Raw genomic sequence first — 15,921 nt, 5'->3', positions numbered from 1 at the left:
AAAGAATTTAAGGCGTTCCCTGATGGCCTAGTTGGTTAAGGATCTGGCATTGTCACTGCAGTGGCTCAGGTCACTGCTGTGGCTCACGTTCAGTCTCTGGCCCAAGAGCTTCCATAACCCACAGGCAAGGCCAAAAAAAATTAAATAAATAAATAAATGGAAGGTAAATATATATATATATACACACACTTTTTTTTTTTTTGGTCTTTTTGCCATTTCTTGGGCCGCTCCCGCGACATATGGAGGTTCCCAGGCTAGGGGTTGAATCGGAGCTGTAGCCACAGGCCTACACCAGAGCCACAGCAACTCAGGATCCGAGCCATGTCTTCGACCTACACCACAGCTCACAGCAACGCCGGATCGTTAACCCACTGAGCAAGGGCAGGGATCGAACCCGCAACCTCACGGTTCCTAGTCAGATTCGTTAACCACTGAGCCACAACAGGAACTCCTATACATGTATATTTTCACATGAATGAATGCTTTTGCAGGACAATGTGACTGTTTTTAATGCCACAGAATCGTATACTTTAAAATGATTAAAATGGTAAAGGTTTATTTTACCACAATTTTTTAAAAAGAAAAAAAAATAGAATATTTATATCTCTACATAGGGTCCTAGGGAAATAGCCATGAAAATTGTTAAGAGAAAAATCCAGGCAGTTCTTGCTGTGACTCAGTAGATTAAGAATCTGACTGCAGTGACTTGGGTCGCTGTGGAGGTGCAGGTTTGATCCCTGGGACCGGCACAGCGGGTTAAAGAATTACTGCAGCTGTGGCTCAGATTCAGTTCCTGGCCTGGGAACTTCCATACACTGCACATGTGGCTATTTTTAAAAAAAAGAAAGAAAGAAAGAAAAGAAAAATCCACATTTCGAGTAAGATGCGTGTGTGTGTGTGTGTGTGTGTGTGTGTGTGTGTGTGTGTGCGCGTGCATGCATGCATGCACATGTTCATAGGAAAAGATATGGAAGGACACAAACAAAATTTTTTTTTGTCTTATTAGAGCTGCACCTGAGTGCATACAGAGGTTCCCAGGCTAGGGGTCGAATCAGAGCTGTAGCTGCCTGTACACCACAGCCACAGCAACGAGGAATCCAAGCTGCATCTGCGACCTACACCACAGCTCACGGCAACACCGGATCCTTAACCCACTGAGCAAGGCAAGGGATCACCCGCATCCTCCTGGATACTAGTCCGGTTTGTTATCACTGAGCCATGGTAGGAACTCTGAAGTATCTATCCTTTGACTTGTAACAAGGATCATGAATTTATTTTTTATTTTTGGCTGCAGTGTGGCATGATGTAGGATCTCAGTTCCCAGACCAGGGACTGAACCTGGGTTGCAGAGGGGAAAGTTCCAAGTCCTAACCATGAGACAACCAGGGGACTCCACAAGGAGCATAAATTTAGAGCTCTGATGCAGGCTCAAGTCCCAGAGCCACTACTGATCTGATGTGTAACCTGGGCAAATTACATGTTAGTTTCTTCATGTATAAAACAGGAAGAGAAATAGTATCTGCTTCATTGGAATTGTTGTGAGGCATAGTTTTAGAACAGTGCTTGTCACACTAAACACAGATGTTGTCATCGCTATGTCATTGTCTCCTTCACTGTCTTCTTCACTGTACTCCATGCATTCTTCCATCCCTCATACTTACTGGGATTGTCAAGAGATCTGAGTATCAGGAGAGAAAAACAGAGAAACAAAACCAAATTACAAGAAGTGTAAAACTGAGGGGATTCACATAGTACTTGTTTCAGATCCCACTGGAGCTAGCTTGCTTCAGAGGCCTTATCTGAGTTTGGCCCCAGAGAATTGGCACAGTTTTGGAGACTTCTGGCCTAGATTTCTTTCTTCTTGGTCTGCCACAACATAGAAGGCAGTTTAGAAAGTGTGGGAGCTAAATTTAAAAAAAAATTTTTTTTAATTATCAAGGAGTTCCCATTGTGGCTCAGTGGTAATGAACCCGATTAGTATCCATAAGGTTGCGAGTTCAATCTCTGGCCTCCCTTAGTGGGTTAAGTATCTGGCGTTGCTGTGAACTGTGGTATAAGCCGGCAGCTGCAGTCCTGATGTGACCCCTAAGCTGAGAACTTCCATATGCTGAGGGTAGGGCCCTAAAAAGCTCAAAATAACTAAAAAAATAAAAATAGAAAGGGTAGGAGCTTTCTTCTCAACATCTCCACACCTTCACCATTGCTTTTTGATACACCTGGTGTTATCTCCCTCTGTTCTGCCAAGTCAACAGCACTTGCAATGCAAATGCTTCCTCTAACTCCTAACAGGAGACTCCTAGGCAGGAGACCGGTAAGACCTGGAGTCATCATATTTACTGTTTGAGTCACACACACTGGTTTATCCAATCCCAACTTTGCTTCTCATGGAACTACTGCCATATTAATGTTCTTTGCGTTGAGATCTGGAGCCTTTAGGCAGCGATTAGATTTTTTTCTATGTGCTTTACAACATTTCACATTCAACAGATCTCATTCATGTTAAATACGAAATAAACCAATAATTCCTCCCAGCCTTAGGGCACTAATGTATGGAAACAGAAATCTTCCTCTTAGAACAGGATGGTGATGAGCTTTGCTGTCAGTAAAGAGCTCTCGCTGCTATTCATTACGATGATGCTCCTGACTAAAACAAAGCAGTAGTGCTTTTCAATTGATTTTCGTGATACCCAGGGTTTCTCATTTCCCCACTTCTTTGTGCCATCCCTTATATTTCTTCATCCTTTCCTTTTGTCTCTCTCCCTTTTCCCCTTTCTTCTCTCCTCCTCAAACATTCTTAAGCATCTTGTGTGTGTCAGGCTCTCAGCAACAAAGCATGAGCAAAACAGACCACCTTCTTATTGTCATGGGGCTTACAAATCTAATTAGCAGATTGGACATTCATCAAAAAATCACCAAATCTGTCATTTCAAAGAGCATTGAGTGCCTATAGGAAAACACAGGACCCTGTGAGAAATCTGTGTAGGTGAAGATTTCATCAAGAAAGAGGCTCTAGAAGTTCCTGTCGTGGCTCAGCAGAAATGAATCTGACTAGCATCCATGGGGATTCGGGTTTGATCCCTGGCCTTGCTCAATGGGTTAAGGATCTGGTGTTGCCATGAGCTGTGGTGTAGGTCACAGACATGGCTCGGATCTGGCATTGCTGTGGCTGTGGCATAGGCCAGTGGCTACAGCTCTGATTTGACCCCTAGCCTGGGAACCTCCATATGCTGCAGGTGTGGCCCTAAAAAAGAAAAAAAAAAGAGAGAGAGAGAGAGAGAAAAGAAAGAGGCTGCTGAAGGCTTCATCCAGGAAGTGGCAGCTGAGCTGGGGTGGGAAGGCTGAGGAGCAATTAGCCAGGCTTCTCCCCCACTTAGAGCTCTGGATTGTCATAGCACCAATCCTGGGTCTGCCTGACAGAAATGCTAACTAGAGTTCCCCTTGTGGCACAGCGGAAGCAAATCTGACTAGGAACCATGAGGTTGCAAGTTCTATCTCTGGCCTCGCTCAGTGGGTTAAGGATCGGAGTTGTGGTGAGCTGTGGCATAGGTCGCAGACGTGACTCGGATCCCTTGTTGCTGTGGCTGTGTTGTAGGCCAGCAGCTGTAGCTCCAATTCGACCCCCTAGCCTGGGAACCTCCATATGCTGCAGGTAAGACCTTAAAAAGAAAAAAAAAAAAAAAAAGCTCATAAATATCTCTTGGAGGAAGGGACAATGTGAAAAATATACATCAATGAAAACGTCCTCTGCTTTGAGAGTAATCACTTAACAAATTTAACTGTTAAAAGAAATCCAAAGTAGAAGACAGAGGGGTTCTCCTGTGGTGCAGTGGCTTAAGGATTCAGGATTGTCGCTGCAGTGGCTTAGGTCTGTGCTGTGGTGCAGGCTTAATTCCTGGTCCTGGAACATGTTGACAGCAAGGCCAAAAACCAAACAAACAAAAAACAAAGTAGAACACAGAAGCAAGTGGCACAAGAAGAGGCTGAAGAAGTAGCAGTTAAATCACACCGAGGCCTTTAAGGTTGTGTAGGGCTCTTGGTCTTTATCTTATCATCAATCGCAAGCCCCCAAAGGGTTTTTACAGCTAACTATTATGTGCTAGATACTGTGCTAAAGACTTTACCTGCAAGATTTTGTTTAACCCATGATGCAATCCTATGACAGCGCTATTGTTATTCCAGTTTTACAGACTGAAGACCCTGAGGTATAGAGAGGGTAAGTTGTTTGCTCAACACTTAATAAGCATCAGAAGCTTGACTCCCAAACCCCTATCCTTAACCATTAAATTACATCTACTAAGAACAAGGAATAGGTAAGCAAGTGTGAACAGCTGATTCTAATCTTTTTGGCAGGACCAGTCCCACTTGGAGGTGGTAGCATAGGGGTATCAGGGTTTAATGACCTAATCATTGAATTTATTCCCCTTGTTCTGACTCCATATTAATCAAATAACTTTTTCATTATATTCTGGCTTCCCATATAGATTTTTCAGCTGGAAGATAATGCAGTGACCAGCCTACAGACGCAATTCGTTTCAGTTGGGAATTTTATTACTCATTATAAATTAACAAATTGGCATTCTGCTTTAAAAGAAAAAAAGGTGAATTACTCTAAAACAAACAAACAAGAAATTATGAAAGTCTTACACAGCCATCTTTCCATGAAGTTAGTTTGGAAAATAGAAACAAATAAAAACAACATATATATTGTCCTTTTTGGGTGATTTAACCTTTTCTTGCTCCCTGTTTTGCGGAACCACGGTTGTGGTCATCAAGTCCTAGAGATGAGCCCTTTAAGTTGTCAAAGCCCCTCGCATAGCCCAAGGGCTTTCATTGTTTCCTAATCGGCAAACCCACCTGGCTTCCCGCAGGCCATGGAGAAGACTGTTCTTCCGAATCTACCTAATTCTCTGAGCGGTAAGCTTGCTGCAAGGGTCTCCTTCACCTCCCCAGGGCAACATGCATCCTATCCGAAGAGCAGACGGTTCCCTAACAATATCACTAAACCCGTTGTTCTTGTGCTCGGGGCCACCGCGACAGCAACCGCCCCCCCTCCCCCCACCGCACCCCGGACCCGGGTCCTGCTCCCGGGTGCCGCAGCCCCTGTGTGGGAGGAAGCGACATCTTCCGCCCGCCGGTTGTGGGCCCCTTCCAAACGGGGATCCATGAAATTGGTCCCCGGCTTCCTGCCCCTCGTTGGCTCAAGCTTGGTTTTGTTCTTTTTCTGTCTCTCCCTATAATTCCTTTAATGGGCAAAACTGACACAAACGCAGGTGGACATTTTAAAGTGAAAGCTTCAGGAAATGGACCATTTCACCTTGTAAAGAGATCTGCTGAATCACACACAAGGGATAGTGCCCCCCCCCCCGCCCCGGCGCCCCATATTCAACAGTCTCTTGAACAGAAGACTGAGAAGAGAACACTCTTAACATCGACTTTTTTCCGCCTCCGAGACAGAAAAGTCAGCAAGTGCAAGGTCAGTCTTGCGAGCAGCCTTTCTCCGACGGAGAAAAGGCAGGCGCCCAAGGGGCCGAGCGCGGCCTCCACCGTAGGGTCCGCAGAGGGTGAGGGCCTCTCTAAGAAACTCCAGCGCTGGGGGCGGAAGAGGGATCGCAGCCATTGAAATCGATACCAGAACTCTCATTATTCTGTTTTTCGGCCATTTTCACCACAGAACCATTAACCAAGAAATTACTAGCAACTGGACGGCCCCCCGCAGGACCACCAGCCGCCAGCAGCGAGCAGGGCAGGGAGGCATAAGGCCATGCGAAGGAGCGTACGCTGACCAGCAAAGATGGCCACTTTCACGTGGCTATGGGCTACTGGCTCCCTGTCACCCGGGCATCCCAAGGCCGGGCGGCCGGAAAGACCCTCGGGTAGAACCAGAGGACAAAACACCCGCCGATTCCCGCCACCACCGCTGGGGGGACGCGACCTCGCGGCCTGAGAGCCGGGGCCAACGGTCGGAAGGGAGGTGCCAAGTCACAGCACGGGGGGAGCAGGCCCGTAAAGCCCTCGTCGGTCTTCCTCCCACATCGAACAGGGAAACGTGAGATGACCCAATACACTCGTCTTTCTCCTCACCCCTTGTTATCAGTGCCTAAGACGGCAAAATATCTGTAGGAGGGGCGCGTTACCTCCGCTCCCTTCCCCTGCCTGGCAGAGTGGTTTGGCCCGAGCTCCCCTCGGCGCACCGCCCCTTTCCCCCCTCCCGCCCCCGCGCGAGTGGCGCATTGGCGCGCGGCACCGAGGGGCGGGGCCCGGGCCGGGCGCGCGCGGGCGCCCTGTATAAATACTGGGCCGCGCCAGCCGCCGTCTCGTTCGCTCCGCGCCGCCCGCCTGCGCTAAGAAGAACGCGGTGTTCTGCTCGTGCGTTTCGCAGTATCCTCCTCGCTGCTCTCTTTTCTTCTCAACGCCACTTTCACTCACCGCCACCGCCATGAACGGACAGCTCAACGGCTTCCACGACGCCTTCATCGAGGAGGGCACGTTCCTCTTCACGTCCGAGTCTGTAGGGGAAGGCCACCCAGGTGAGGAGACCGGGCCTGGGGCGAAGCGAGGGGCGGGGCCTGGCCGGAGGGACCCGCTGCCCGCGGTGCCCACGCCGGTGGCCATTGCCCGACGGGCGGCGGGCAGAGTGGCGGCCGCGCGCTTTCCTCGTGGCGCCGGCGGTACCGAGCGCGTGGCCGCCGCTCCCCTCCCCCTTCCTCTCCCCTCCCTCCCATCCGGCCGCGCGCCCCGGCATGCGGAAGATTCCAGAAAATGAGAAGGGCGGGGGCCGCGGCCGCTCGTGCTCTAGCCGGGGAGGGCACTAGTTTCTCTTCCCCGCCCTGCGGGCCGAGCCACCTCGAGTGGGTGGCCCGCCCCGCGTGCTCGCGTCCAGCCCGCGGGAGCGCGCGCCCCGCATTGCAGCCGCAACCACGTGTTGGCCGCAGCGTGTGGCTTCTAGGCTAGGGAGCCGGCGGGCGACATCGGCGCCCGGGGCCTCGGGGCGTCTGCTCTTCTCATTAATTCTTGGTTCCGGGCAGGGCCACGCTTTAGAATGCGACATGCCCGTACGCGGTATATGGCCTTGCGTCAAGGTGACAGCCTCCTACTAAATATAGCGCTTGGTGGAGGAGGCCTGCCTTATTTGGACAGTGCGTGAAAAGGATGGGAAGCATGAATTAAAAGTGTAAGCTGCCATTGCGTTGGGTTTCCTTTTAAAGTCCTCGGGGCTGACCGTTAGGCAAGGTTTTTCTCCATATGTCCTCCGGGCTTTGTCCACCAGTCCGCCATCATGGGCATCACTTTACACGTGAAAGAGTGAAGATTTTTCAGGAACTTTCGATCTCAGCCAGAAAACATCACCTGCTGAAGATCATTATTTTGCTAAACTGATCCAGCTCATTCTTAGGATGACCACAGTGACAGATTTCTAGTCCGATGGCTTAAGGATCCATTTCTCTAGTAAGTCTACTGTGCCGATGATGCAATCCCAGGAGCAAGCAACCTCCTGGTATACCAGAGGACAAACCCTGAGATCCTGATGAGTGAAGGGCAGGTGTGATTTGGGTGGTTTTGCTTTTCTCCCCAGTGCTGAGACTTAACATGTGTATTTGTCCCACCTTTTATTAATTGAAAGCCACAGGCCTTTATAAATAGATTATCTTGGGCCTCTTGGCTTGAGTGCAGTGCACATTTTGCTTTTTTTTTTTTGTATGGCTATGGAAAACTTAGGTGATGTTTGAAGGGTTATTTCTGCTCCTCCTAATATTTAATAGAGGACAATACAGTGGGGGGGGGTCAACTAGGATTCAGAATATATCTGGAGATTTTCTGGTCTCAAATTGCTCCTGAACTACTCTTAAAAAGATTGCTGTTTCCCTTTGTTCATAAAATGTCCTTGTTTTCATACTTAACTCTTTAAGTGACATTATTTTTCATTGCCCTTCTTTAGTGTTAGGGAAACCTTGGTAAGATAAATAGTTCACTTTTATGGTTGGTTGATTTACAGTGCAGATTTTAAATTGGAGGGTAAAATTTTTAAGTACCGTTGTCTTTGAAAATTAATAATGTAAAGTCACTATACTTTTGCATGGAAGAGGAACCACTTATTTCTGCTTTCATGTGATCACTCTCAATTATGTGGCTGTTCTATTTAATAAATTATTTTTGTCTGGGAACTTTCTAAGTCCTCAAAATACTTTGAGAGACCTTACACCTTGTAAGGTGTAAAAAGTGCATAAATCACAATGAGTTTAAATGTATTAAACATGGGAGGTGTTCTCCTGGCTTAACTGAATTGGTGGTCTTGTGAGGCTACAAGGAAACATGTAGCCCTATATCCAGCATTTATTCTTCAGGCAAACGGTTTCTGCAGAAGCGGTGCTTTACTTAAACAACAGGTATAGCAGTTAAGATTTCCATACATTTTGCCACAATTTTTTAAAGAAAGCTCTCAGAGATTTTCATAGCTGTTGTTATAGGGAAGGGGATATGACATACTTACATTTAATAGTCAGTTACATTGAACCAGGATTTTTTTTTTCTTATTAGATAAGATTTGTGACCAGATCAGTGATGCTGTCCTTGATGCCCACCTTCAGCAGGACCCTGATGCCAAAGTGGCTTGTGGTAGGTTCAGAACACTGCTTTTTCAACTGATGAAAAGGTAACAAGAAAATTACTTGATAAAAGTGATTTTTGAGTGTGATCCTCTCTTTTATTAGAAACTGTTGCTAAAACTGGAATGATCCTTCTTGCTGGGGAAATTACATCCAGAGCTGCTGTTGACTATCAGAAAGTGGTTCGTGAAACCATTAAGCACATAGGATATGATGATTCTTCCAAAGGTATGTTTTATGAGTTCAGTCCTCTCTAGCTCTGTCTAGAGTGTTACTAGAAATCCTAGAAATCTTTAATTTTGCTTGTAAATTTTTACTATTCTTTTGTTCTAGCCTTATTCTTTCCTCTAAAAGTACTACGTTTTAGGTATATTTGATCTCTTTAGCAGTATTTAGAATTACAGAAAATTGTTGTAAATAGAAAGTATTGGTATGGCCCTTTTTAAAAAATGAAAAACAAAACACTGTTTTATTTGTAGGGTTTGACTACAAGACTTGTAATGTGCTAGTGGCCTTGGAGCAGCAGTCACCAGATATTGCTCAAGGTGTTCATCTTGACCGGAATGAGGAAGACATTGGTGCAGGAGACCAGGTATCTTGATAGATGTCTATTTGTATGTCTTATAACATGAAATTCTAAAGCTTGAGTTGATCACATTGGTGATTTTTCCTTTTTTAGGGTTTGATGTTTGGTTATGCCACTGATGAAACTGAGGAATGTATGCCTTTAACCATTGTCTTAGCACACAAGCTCAATGCCAAACTGGCTGAACTACGCCGGAATGGCACTTTGCCTTGGTTACGCCCAGATTCTAAAACTCAAGTAAGTGATGAGCATCATAAAATTAGATACACATTATGTTGGCACAGATCAGCAAGTTTTTTGATTAAACCTAAGAGAACAGCATTTGTTTTTTGTACTGTTGCTTAGGCTAGAGAACCAAGAACAGAGGTATTGTTTACAGACTGATGTTCTGATGATCTGTCTCACCTTCAAGGTGACTGTGCAGTATATGCAGGATCGAGGTGCTGTGCTTCCCATCAGAGTCCACACAATTGTTATATCTGTTCAGCATGATGAAGAAGTTTGTCTTGATGAGATGAGAGATGCCCTAAAGGAGAAAGTCATCAAAGCAGTTGTACCTGCAAAATATCTTGATGAGGATACAATCTATCATCTACAGCCAAGTGGCAGATTTGTTATTGGTGGGCCTCAGGTAAGGCCTTACAATGTCAATTCTGCTTGCTTTTTTGAGTCTATCATGGTTACTTGAAAAAATTTGGCTACTTCCACCTTTCTTCTAGGTTTTTTGGAAGCCTACATGTGGCTGCTGAGGATATTTGCTGAGTGATACTGAATAAGCATTTTACAAGCCTGATCTAGAAGCACTCCTGGCATGAATTGGCATAAAGGCATAAAGTGATTTAAATCCTGTAATTTCAGGGTGATGCCGGTTTGACTGGTCGGAAAATCATTGTGGACACTTACGGCGGTTGGGGAGCTCATGGAGGAGGTGCCTTTTCAGGAAAAGATTACACCAAGGTGGACCGTTCAGCTGCTTATGCTGCTCGTTGGGTGGCAAAATCCCTTGTTAAAGGAGGTCTGTGCAGAAGGGTTCTTGTTCAGGTATATACTTTTATATAACTGGGGTAATTAAAAAGCATGTAAGGGGGGGATATTTAGTAGTGTGCTTGTCTTTTTTTTTTTTTTTTAATACCAGTGTATTACACAAGTGTGGGTCTTTTGATCACTGACTCTTCTGACATTTAAATTCTTTTAGGTCTCTTATGCTATTGGAGTATCTCATCCATTGTCTATCTCCATTTTCCATTATGGCACCTCTCAGAAGAGTGAGAGAGAGCTATTAGAGATTGTGAAGAAGAATTTTGACCTCCGCCCTGGGGTCATTGTCAGGTAAAGATGGTAAAAGCCTATTGCTAGAGGAAAACAATGAGGGTGTGGGTGTGTATGTATATACATTTGCTATATTCAGATCTGAGAAGATGAAGGTATGAAGGAAGACTCAAGTGGGGAAACATTTTAAGCTTAGAATGTGTTGATGTCATTTTTAAAATTACCTTCAGTAAAGGCTTAGGTTTTTTTTTTTTTTTTAGAAAAAATTTAAAATGGTAGTGCTCCATGGCTTAGACTAACTACCCAGAAAGTCGTCCTCCACATTTGATGTAGGTTTTGTGTTTGTGTTACCTAAGGGATGTTTACTTAAAAGAAATTAGTACAGATATATTGGATGTTCACAGCTGTTATAAAGAAAATAACTGTGGTATAGGGCGTGGACATGGGATCTTGGTAAGTATTCGATGATTTTAGATGAGCTTTTGGCACTTGGAATTTCTCAGAATAATGACAAGTTTTCATATTTGTTGAGCCAGGGACGGAAAAACAAGAACTGTAGTTACTAATAAGGACTGTGCAAGGAGTTTGGACACCAGGAAAGTAACAAACATTTTTGCCACAAACTTCTTTTCCTAGCATACCCCAGAGAACTGAACTCATTTGCCAGAAGTCTTGAAAATGAGTCTTGCTGATTGTTTTGCTTTATTTTAATTAAATGCTACATATTAAGTTACGGACTTGTATATTCCAGGGATCTGGATCTGAAGAAGCCAATTTATCAGAGGACTGCAGCCTATGGCCACTTTGGTAGGGACAGCTTCCCATGGGAAGTGCCCAAAAAGCTTAAGTATTGAAAGTGTTAGCCTTTTTTCCCCAGACTTGTTGGCGTAGGCTACAGAGAAGCCTTCAAGCTCTGAGGGAAAGGGCCCTTCTTCCTAAATTTTCCTGTCCTCTTTTCAGCTCCTGATCAGTTGCAGTCACTCTCTAGTCAATGACATGAATTTTAGCTTGTGTGGGGGACTGTAAGTTGGGCTTGCTAGGTGTCTTGTTCACCATTATAATGAATTTAGTGAGCATAGGTGATCCATGTAACTGCCTAGAAACAAACCAACAGCACTGTAGTACATAATGCTTTGAAATTGAACCTTTGTGCCCTATCACCCAACCTTCTAAAATCCTAATTGCATTGACTTTCCCACCAAATGCTGAAAATGTCCTTGTAATGTGCACGTAAAGTACTTGTAGTTCCATTATAGCCTCTGTCTGGCAATGCCACAGCCCTGTCAGCATGAATTTGTAATGTCTTGAGCTCTATTATGAATGTGAAGCCTTCCCTTACCCTCCCTATAACTTGATCCATTTCTAATTATGTAGCTCTTTGTCAGGGAGTGTTCCCTATCCAGTCATTCTTGCATGTAACGCAAGTTCCACTTGGAGCTCTAGCCTGACATAAGAAAAAGAAAGAAAAAAAAAGGCAGTTACCATTAAACCATCTCCCTGGTGCTTATGCTCTTAATTGCCATCTCTTTTAAACAGCACCAAATCAAAATCTCTCCACTTCTCAGCTGTCTTTTGGAGGACGTACGTAATAAGGTTTTTATTTAGTAAACCAATCCTATGCATGGTTTCAGCACTAGCCAAACCACCAACTCCTAGCTCTAGAAAAACAGGCACTTGGCACCCTTGTGATATCATACAGAGAAGTCACAGGGCAGTACCTGAGGGTCTGTAGGTTGCACACTTTGGTACCAGATAACTTTTTTTTTCTTTATAAGAAAGACTGAGTACTCCACACTGCACAATAATTCCTCCCAGGGTTTTAACTTTGTTTTGTTTTCAAAACCAGGTCCAATGAGCTTTCTGAACAGCTGGTGTAGCTACAGAGAAACCAGCTTCCTTCAGAGAGCAGTGCTTTTGGCGGGGAGGAGGAAATCCCTTCATACTTGAACATTTTCTAATTGCTTATTTATTGTATTCTGGGGTATGGCGTAAGTACAGAGAAGCCATCACCTCAGATGGCAGCTTTTAAAAGAGTTTTCTTTTTTTCCTCAACACCATGATTCCTTTAACATGTTTCCAGCATTCCCAGGTAGGCCAAGGTGTCCTACAGAAAAACCTTGGGTTAGACCTACAGGGGTTCTGGCTGGTGTTAACAGAAGGGAGGGCAGAGCTGGTGCGGCTGGCCATGGAGAAAGCTGACTTGGCTGGTGTGGTACAGAGAAGCCAGCTTGTTTACATGCTTATTCCATGACTGCTTGCCCTAAGCAGAAAGTGCCTTTCAGGATCTATTTTTGGAGGTTTATTACGTATGTCTGGTTCTCAATTCCAACAGTTTAATGAAGATCTAAATAAAATGCTAGGTTCTACCTTAACATGTGTCCATTATTGTTGTCAAGTGTTCTGGTGTGAATATGAGTTGAAACCCTGAGTAATTGTAATCCCACCTATGGCTCAGAAATCACTTCAACCCTAACTGCAGGCATTTAAAAGGTTTGTAAATCCTATCTCTAGCGTTAAGAAAAAGATTTAAGTTTTGGTTTCAGTTTGTCCAGCATTGCCCCTTTTTTTCACCAGCAAAATGGTTGCAGCTGCCACTATTGTACCATCAGCAGTGTTTAAAACTAAGGGCATAGGTTCCATCTTTCGTCTTGGTGGGCAGGTTAAGGTTCCAATGTTGCCATGAGCTTCGGTGCAAGTTGCAGATGTGGCACAGATCCTGCTTTGCTGTGGCTAGGCAGGCAGCTGTGGTTCTGCTTCTGCCCCTAAGCTCCTAGCCTGGGAACTTCATATGCTGTGGGTGTGGCCCTAAAAAAGAAAATAAGGGCATAAGAACCACTGAGTATAACGTGGAAGCAGTGATGTTTATTTTCAAAAATTTAAGATTTTCATCTCTGGAAATTTTAGAGAGTTTATTGAGTGCCTTAAATTTTGATCTCTACATAAATAAGCGTTTAAGGCTGCAGGTTAGATCTTTAGTAGATACTAGTTTGAAAACAGCAGTGAGGGACCAGTTTTCAGTATCTTACACAGTAAGTGAGCTAAAATGAGATATACTTAAAACTAGTGAAAATACAAATTCCCAAGGGCTTATTTGTGGCAGCTGGTGTAACAGGTTCATTAACCATAGAGCTTGGACCAACCTTGAGCCTAGGAGCCAGTTGGCATATGTTCACAGCATGTATGAAATCTAGTGGTCTAAGGAATGCTTATACTTGTTTGCCTAGAGGCTTGAAAGTTTAGAAACAGGTTGGGAGGAAAGGCAAGGTTAAATCTTAAAGAGTCAATGAAAACTGACTTGCTCTGAAACTTGAGGACTTCAACTTTGCATGACATTAAGAAGCTCAAGAATGTTTCAAAAAGCTTTTAGATGTCATTGCATTACTGTCAAAAGATAAGCAACCATAGTTGGCTAAATGAGGGGGATGATGAAGTGCCTGTAGGCTGGTGAAGCAGAACCAGACAAGTAATGGCCTTTGAGGTTCAGTTCAGTATTTGCCAGGATGATCCCAGCTCAGTCTGCCTATGGAGGGTAACCTTAAATGGTGGGTTTATCCTCTAACCAGCCCTGGGATAGGGATTAACCAGCGCAGGGAGAAGAGTAGAAGCAAGGGGTGAAGGTGATTATGGCTGAGGAAAGCACTTCATGCTTTTCTCGGGTTTTCAAGGGGCACAATGTTGGTCAGGGACAAATGATCCAAATGCTGGGGATAGCAAGGCCTTCTGGCTAAAAGAACACTGGAAAGATCCACAGCCTGGGGATGCCCAAAATTTGAATAACCTTGATTTACTCCAATTATCAGCTTTTCTTTATTAAGACTAGCATCTTGACCTCACCCTAATACTTTCATTTAGATAAGGAGACAGGTGGTACTCACAGTTGGAGGAAAGCAGCACCCATGCCTGGTGTTAGAAAAGTACCTTTGCATAAGTTCCCTCCCAAAGTGAAGAGCTATTCTTAGTAAAATGTGGGTGCAGGGGTTGTGGGGGGAACAAGGATAGCCAAACCTACTGGCAAAGGACTGCCTGCCACGCTGGCTTTCAGTTAGTGAGATGCCCTATGACATAACCACTGCTAACCCACAAAATGCCTGGTATGAAGCAGAAGGACTTGCTGCCAAGCTCCCTGTGGCCTCTGGGGTACCCTTATTCAGGCCCAACCTGCCCAACTACATGGCAGGCCTGCTCTAGTCTATCCCTAACTAGGTTCCAGTATAAAAGCTGAAAGAACAGAGGTAGTAGAGATGAATTCAACAGATCCAAGAAGTAAGAGGTAGAATTGATGGGACTTGAAATTTCAAGAATGAGAAGGTGTTCCCTGGTGGCCTAGCCGGTGTTGTCACTGCTGAGGTGTAGGTGTGACACTCTGGCCTCAAAATTTACCACGTGCCACAGCCACAGCCAAAAAAACAAAAACACCAAAAGACAAGTAAAAAAGTTTAGATTCTTAAAAAAAAAAAGGAATGCGAGAAAGAGGGAGAGTCAAGGCTGATGACTCAGGGATTGGTTTAAAAAAAAAGTTGGAGGCCCGATGTGGCACAGCAAGTTAAGGATCTGGTATTGTCTCTGCAGCGGCCCAATTCACTACTGAGGCATGGATTCAATCCCCAGCCCAGCCCAGTGGGAAAAAAGTCACCATTCACTAATAAAGGAGAAGCAGGTCTGAGGAATGCAAGTTCTGTTTGGACAGTTTGAAAGCTCTGTGGGATATCCAGATGGAGCTGGACATACAGCTCTAGGGCACAGGACAGAAACCTAAGCAGCAGCATGACTGGAAACCACGGAGCAGACATAAATCATCCCAAGTATGTGGTGAAAAGGCAGCTGCCTAGGAAAGAGCCCTGAGACTGGGTGGGGTGGGGCATGGGAAGAGATGCCTGAAAAGAGATGCAATCCTTTATCAAAGTCACTGGCACTGCCAGGCTACTGCCAGTCTCTGTCTTGGGACCATGAGGCCCCAGAGCAGGGGGCTCATTTTGTTTTTGTTTTTTTGTCTTTTTAGGGCCATACCCATGGCACATTGAGGTTCCCAGGCTAGGGGTCAAATTAGAGCTACAGCTGGCCTACACCACAGCCACAGCCACAGCCGCAGCAACTCAGGATCCAAGCTGCATCTGCGACTTACACCACAGCTCACGGCAACACCGGATCCTTAACCAACTGAGCGAGGCCAGGGATCAAACCTTCGTCCTCATGGATGCTAGTCAGATTCATTTCCACTGAGCCTTGATGGGAACCCCTGGTTTTGTTTTGTGTAATTATGCATTCTCACTTCCTAGTCTAGTGTAGGCCTTTGAACTTCCACAGAATTGAGGATCTTCCTGAATCACATACAAACCTTCAACATCCAAACCTAATCTTTCACCACGTTAAGTTAAATCTTACGTCACCTCCTGCTCACAAAAGGCTAGATACTAAGCCTATTTTTATAGAAATACCATTACTAATCATCTAAATTTCCTTATT

The 15,921-nt window shown here is 45.0% G+C and overlaps 1 protein-coding gene across 1 annotated transcript; it reads left to right on the top strand.

The window, feature by feature from the left end:
- Positions 1-6,307: 6,307 nt before the first annotated feature.
- On the top strand, positions 6,308-12,830 carry MAT2A (methionine adenosyltransferase 2A). Its single transcript, XM_047781635.1, has 9 exons — positions 6,308-6,527; positions 8,536-8,613; positions 8,709-8,831; positions 9,083-9,195; positions 9,283-9,426; positions 9,602-9,820; positions 10,048-10,230; positions 10,385-10,518; positions 11,210-12,830. The coding sequence occupies exons 1-9, from the start codon at positions 6,437-6,439 to the stop codon at positions 11,310-11,312; spliced, it is 1,188 nt and encodes a 395-aa protein (XP_047637591.1). The 5' UTR covers positions 6,308-6,436; the 3' UTR covers positions 11,313-12,830.
- Positions 12,831-15,921: the final 3,091 nt, after the last annotated feature.

This window comes from Phacochoerus africanus, chromosome 5, assembly GCF_016906955.1.
Source record: "Phacochoerus africanus isolate WHEZ1 chromosome 5, ROS_Pafr_v1, whole genome shotgun sequence".
NCBI classification, from domain to species: Eukaryota; Metazoa; Chordata; class Mammalia; order Artiodactyla; family Suidae; genus Phacochoerus; species Phacochoerus africanus.
This window is presented reverse-complemented; position numbering and strand designations above follow the sequence as displayed.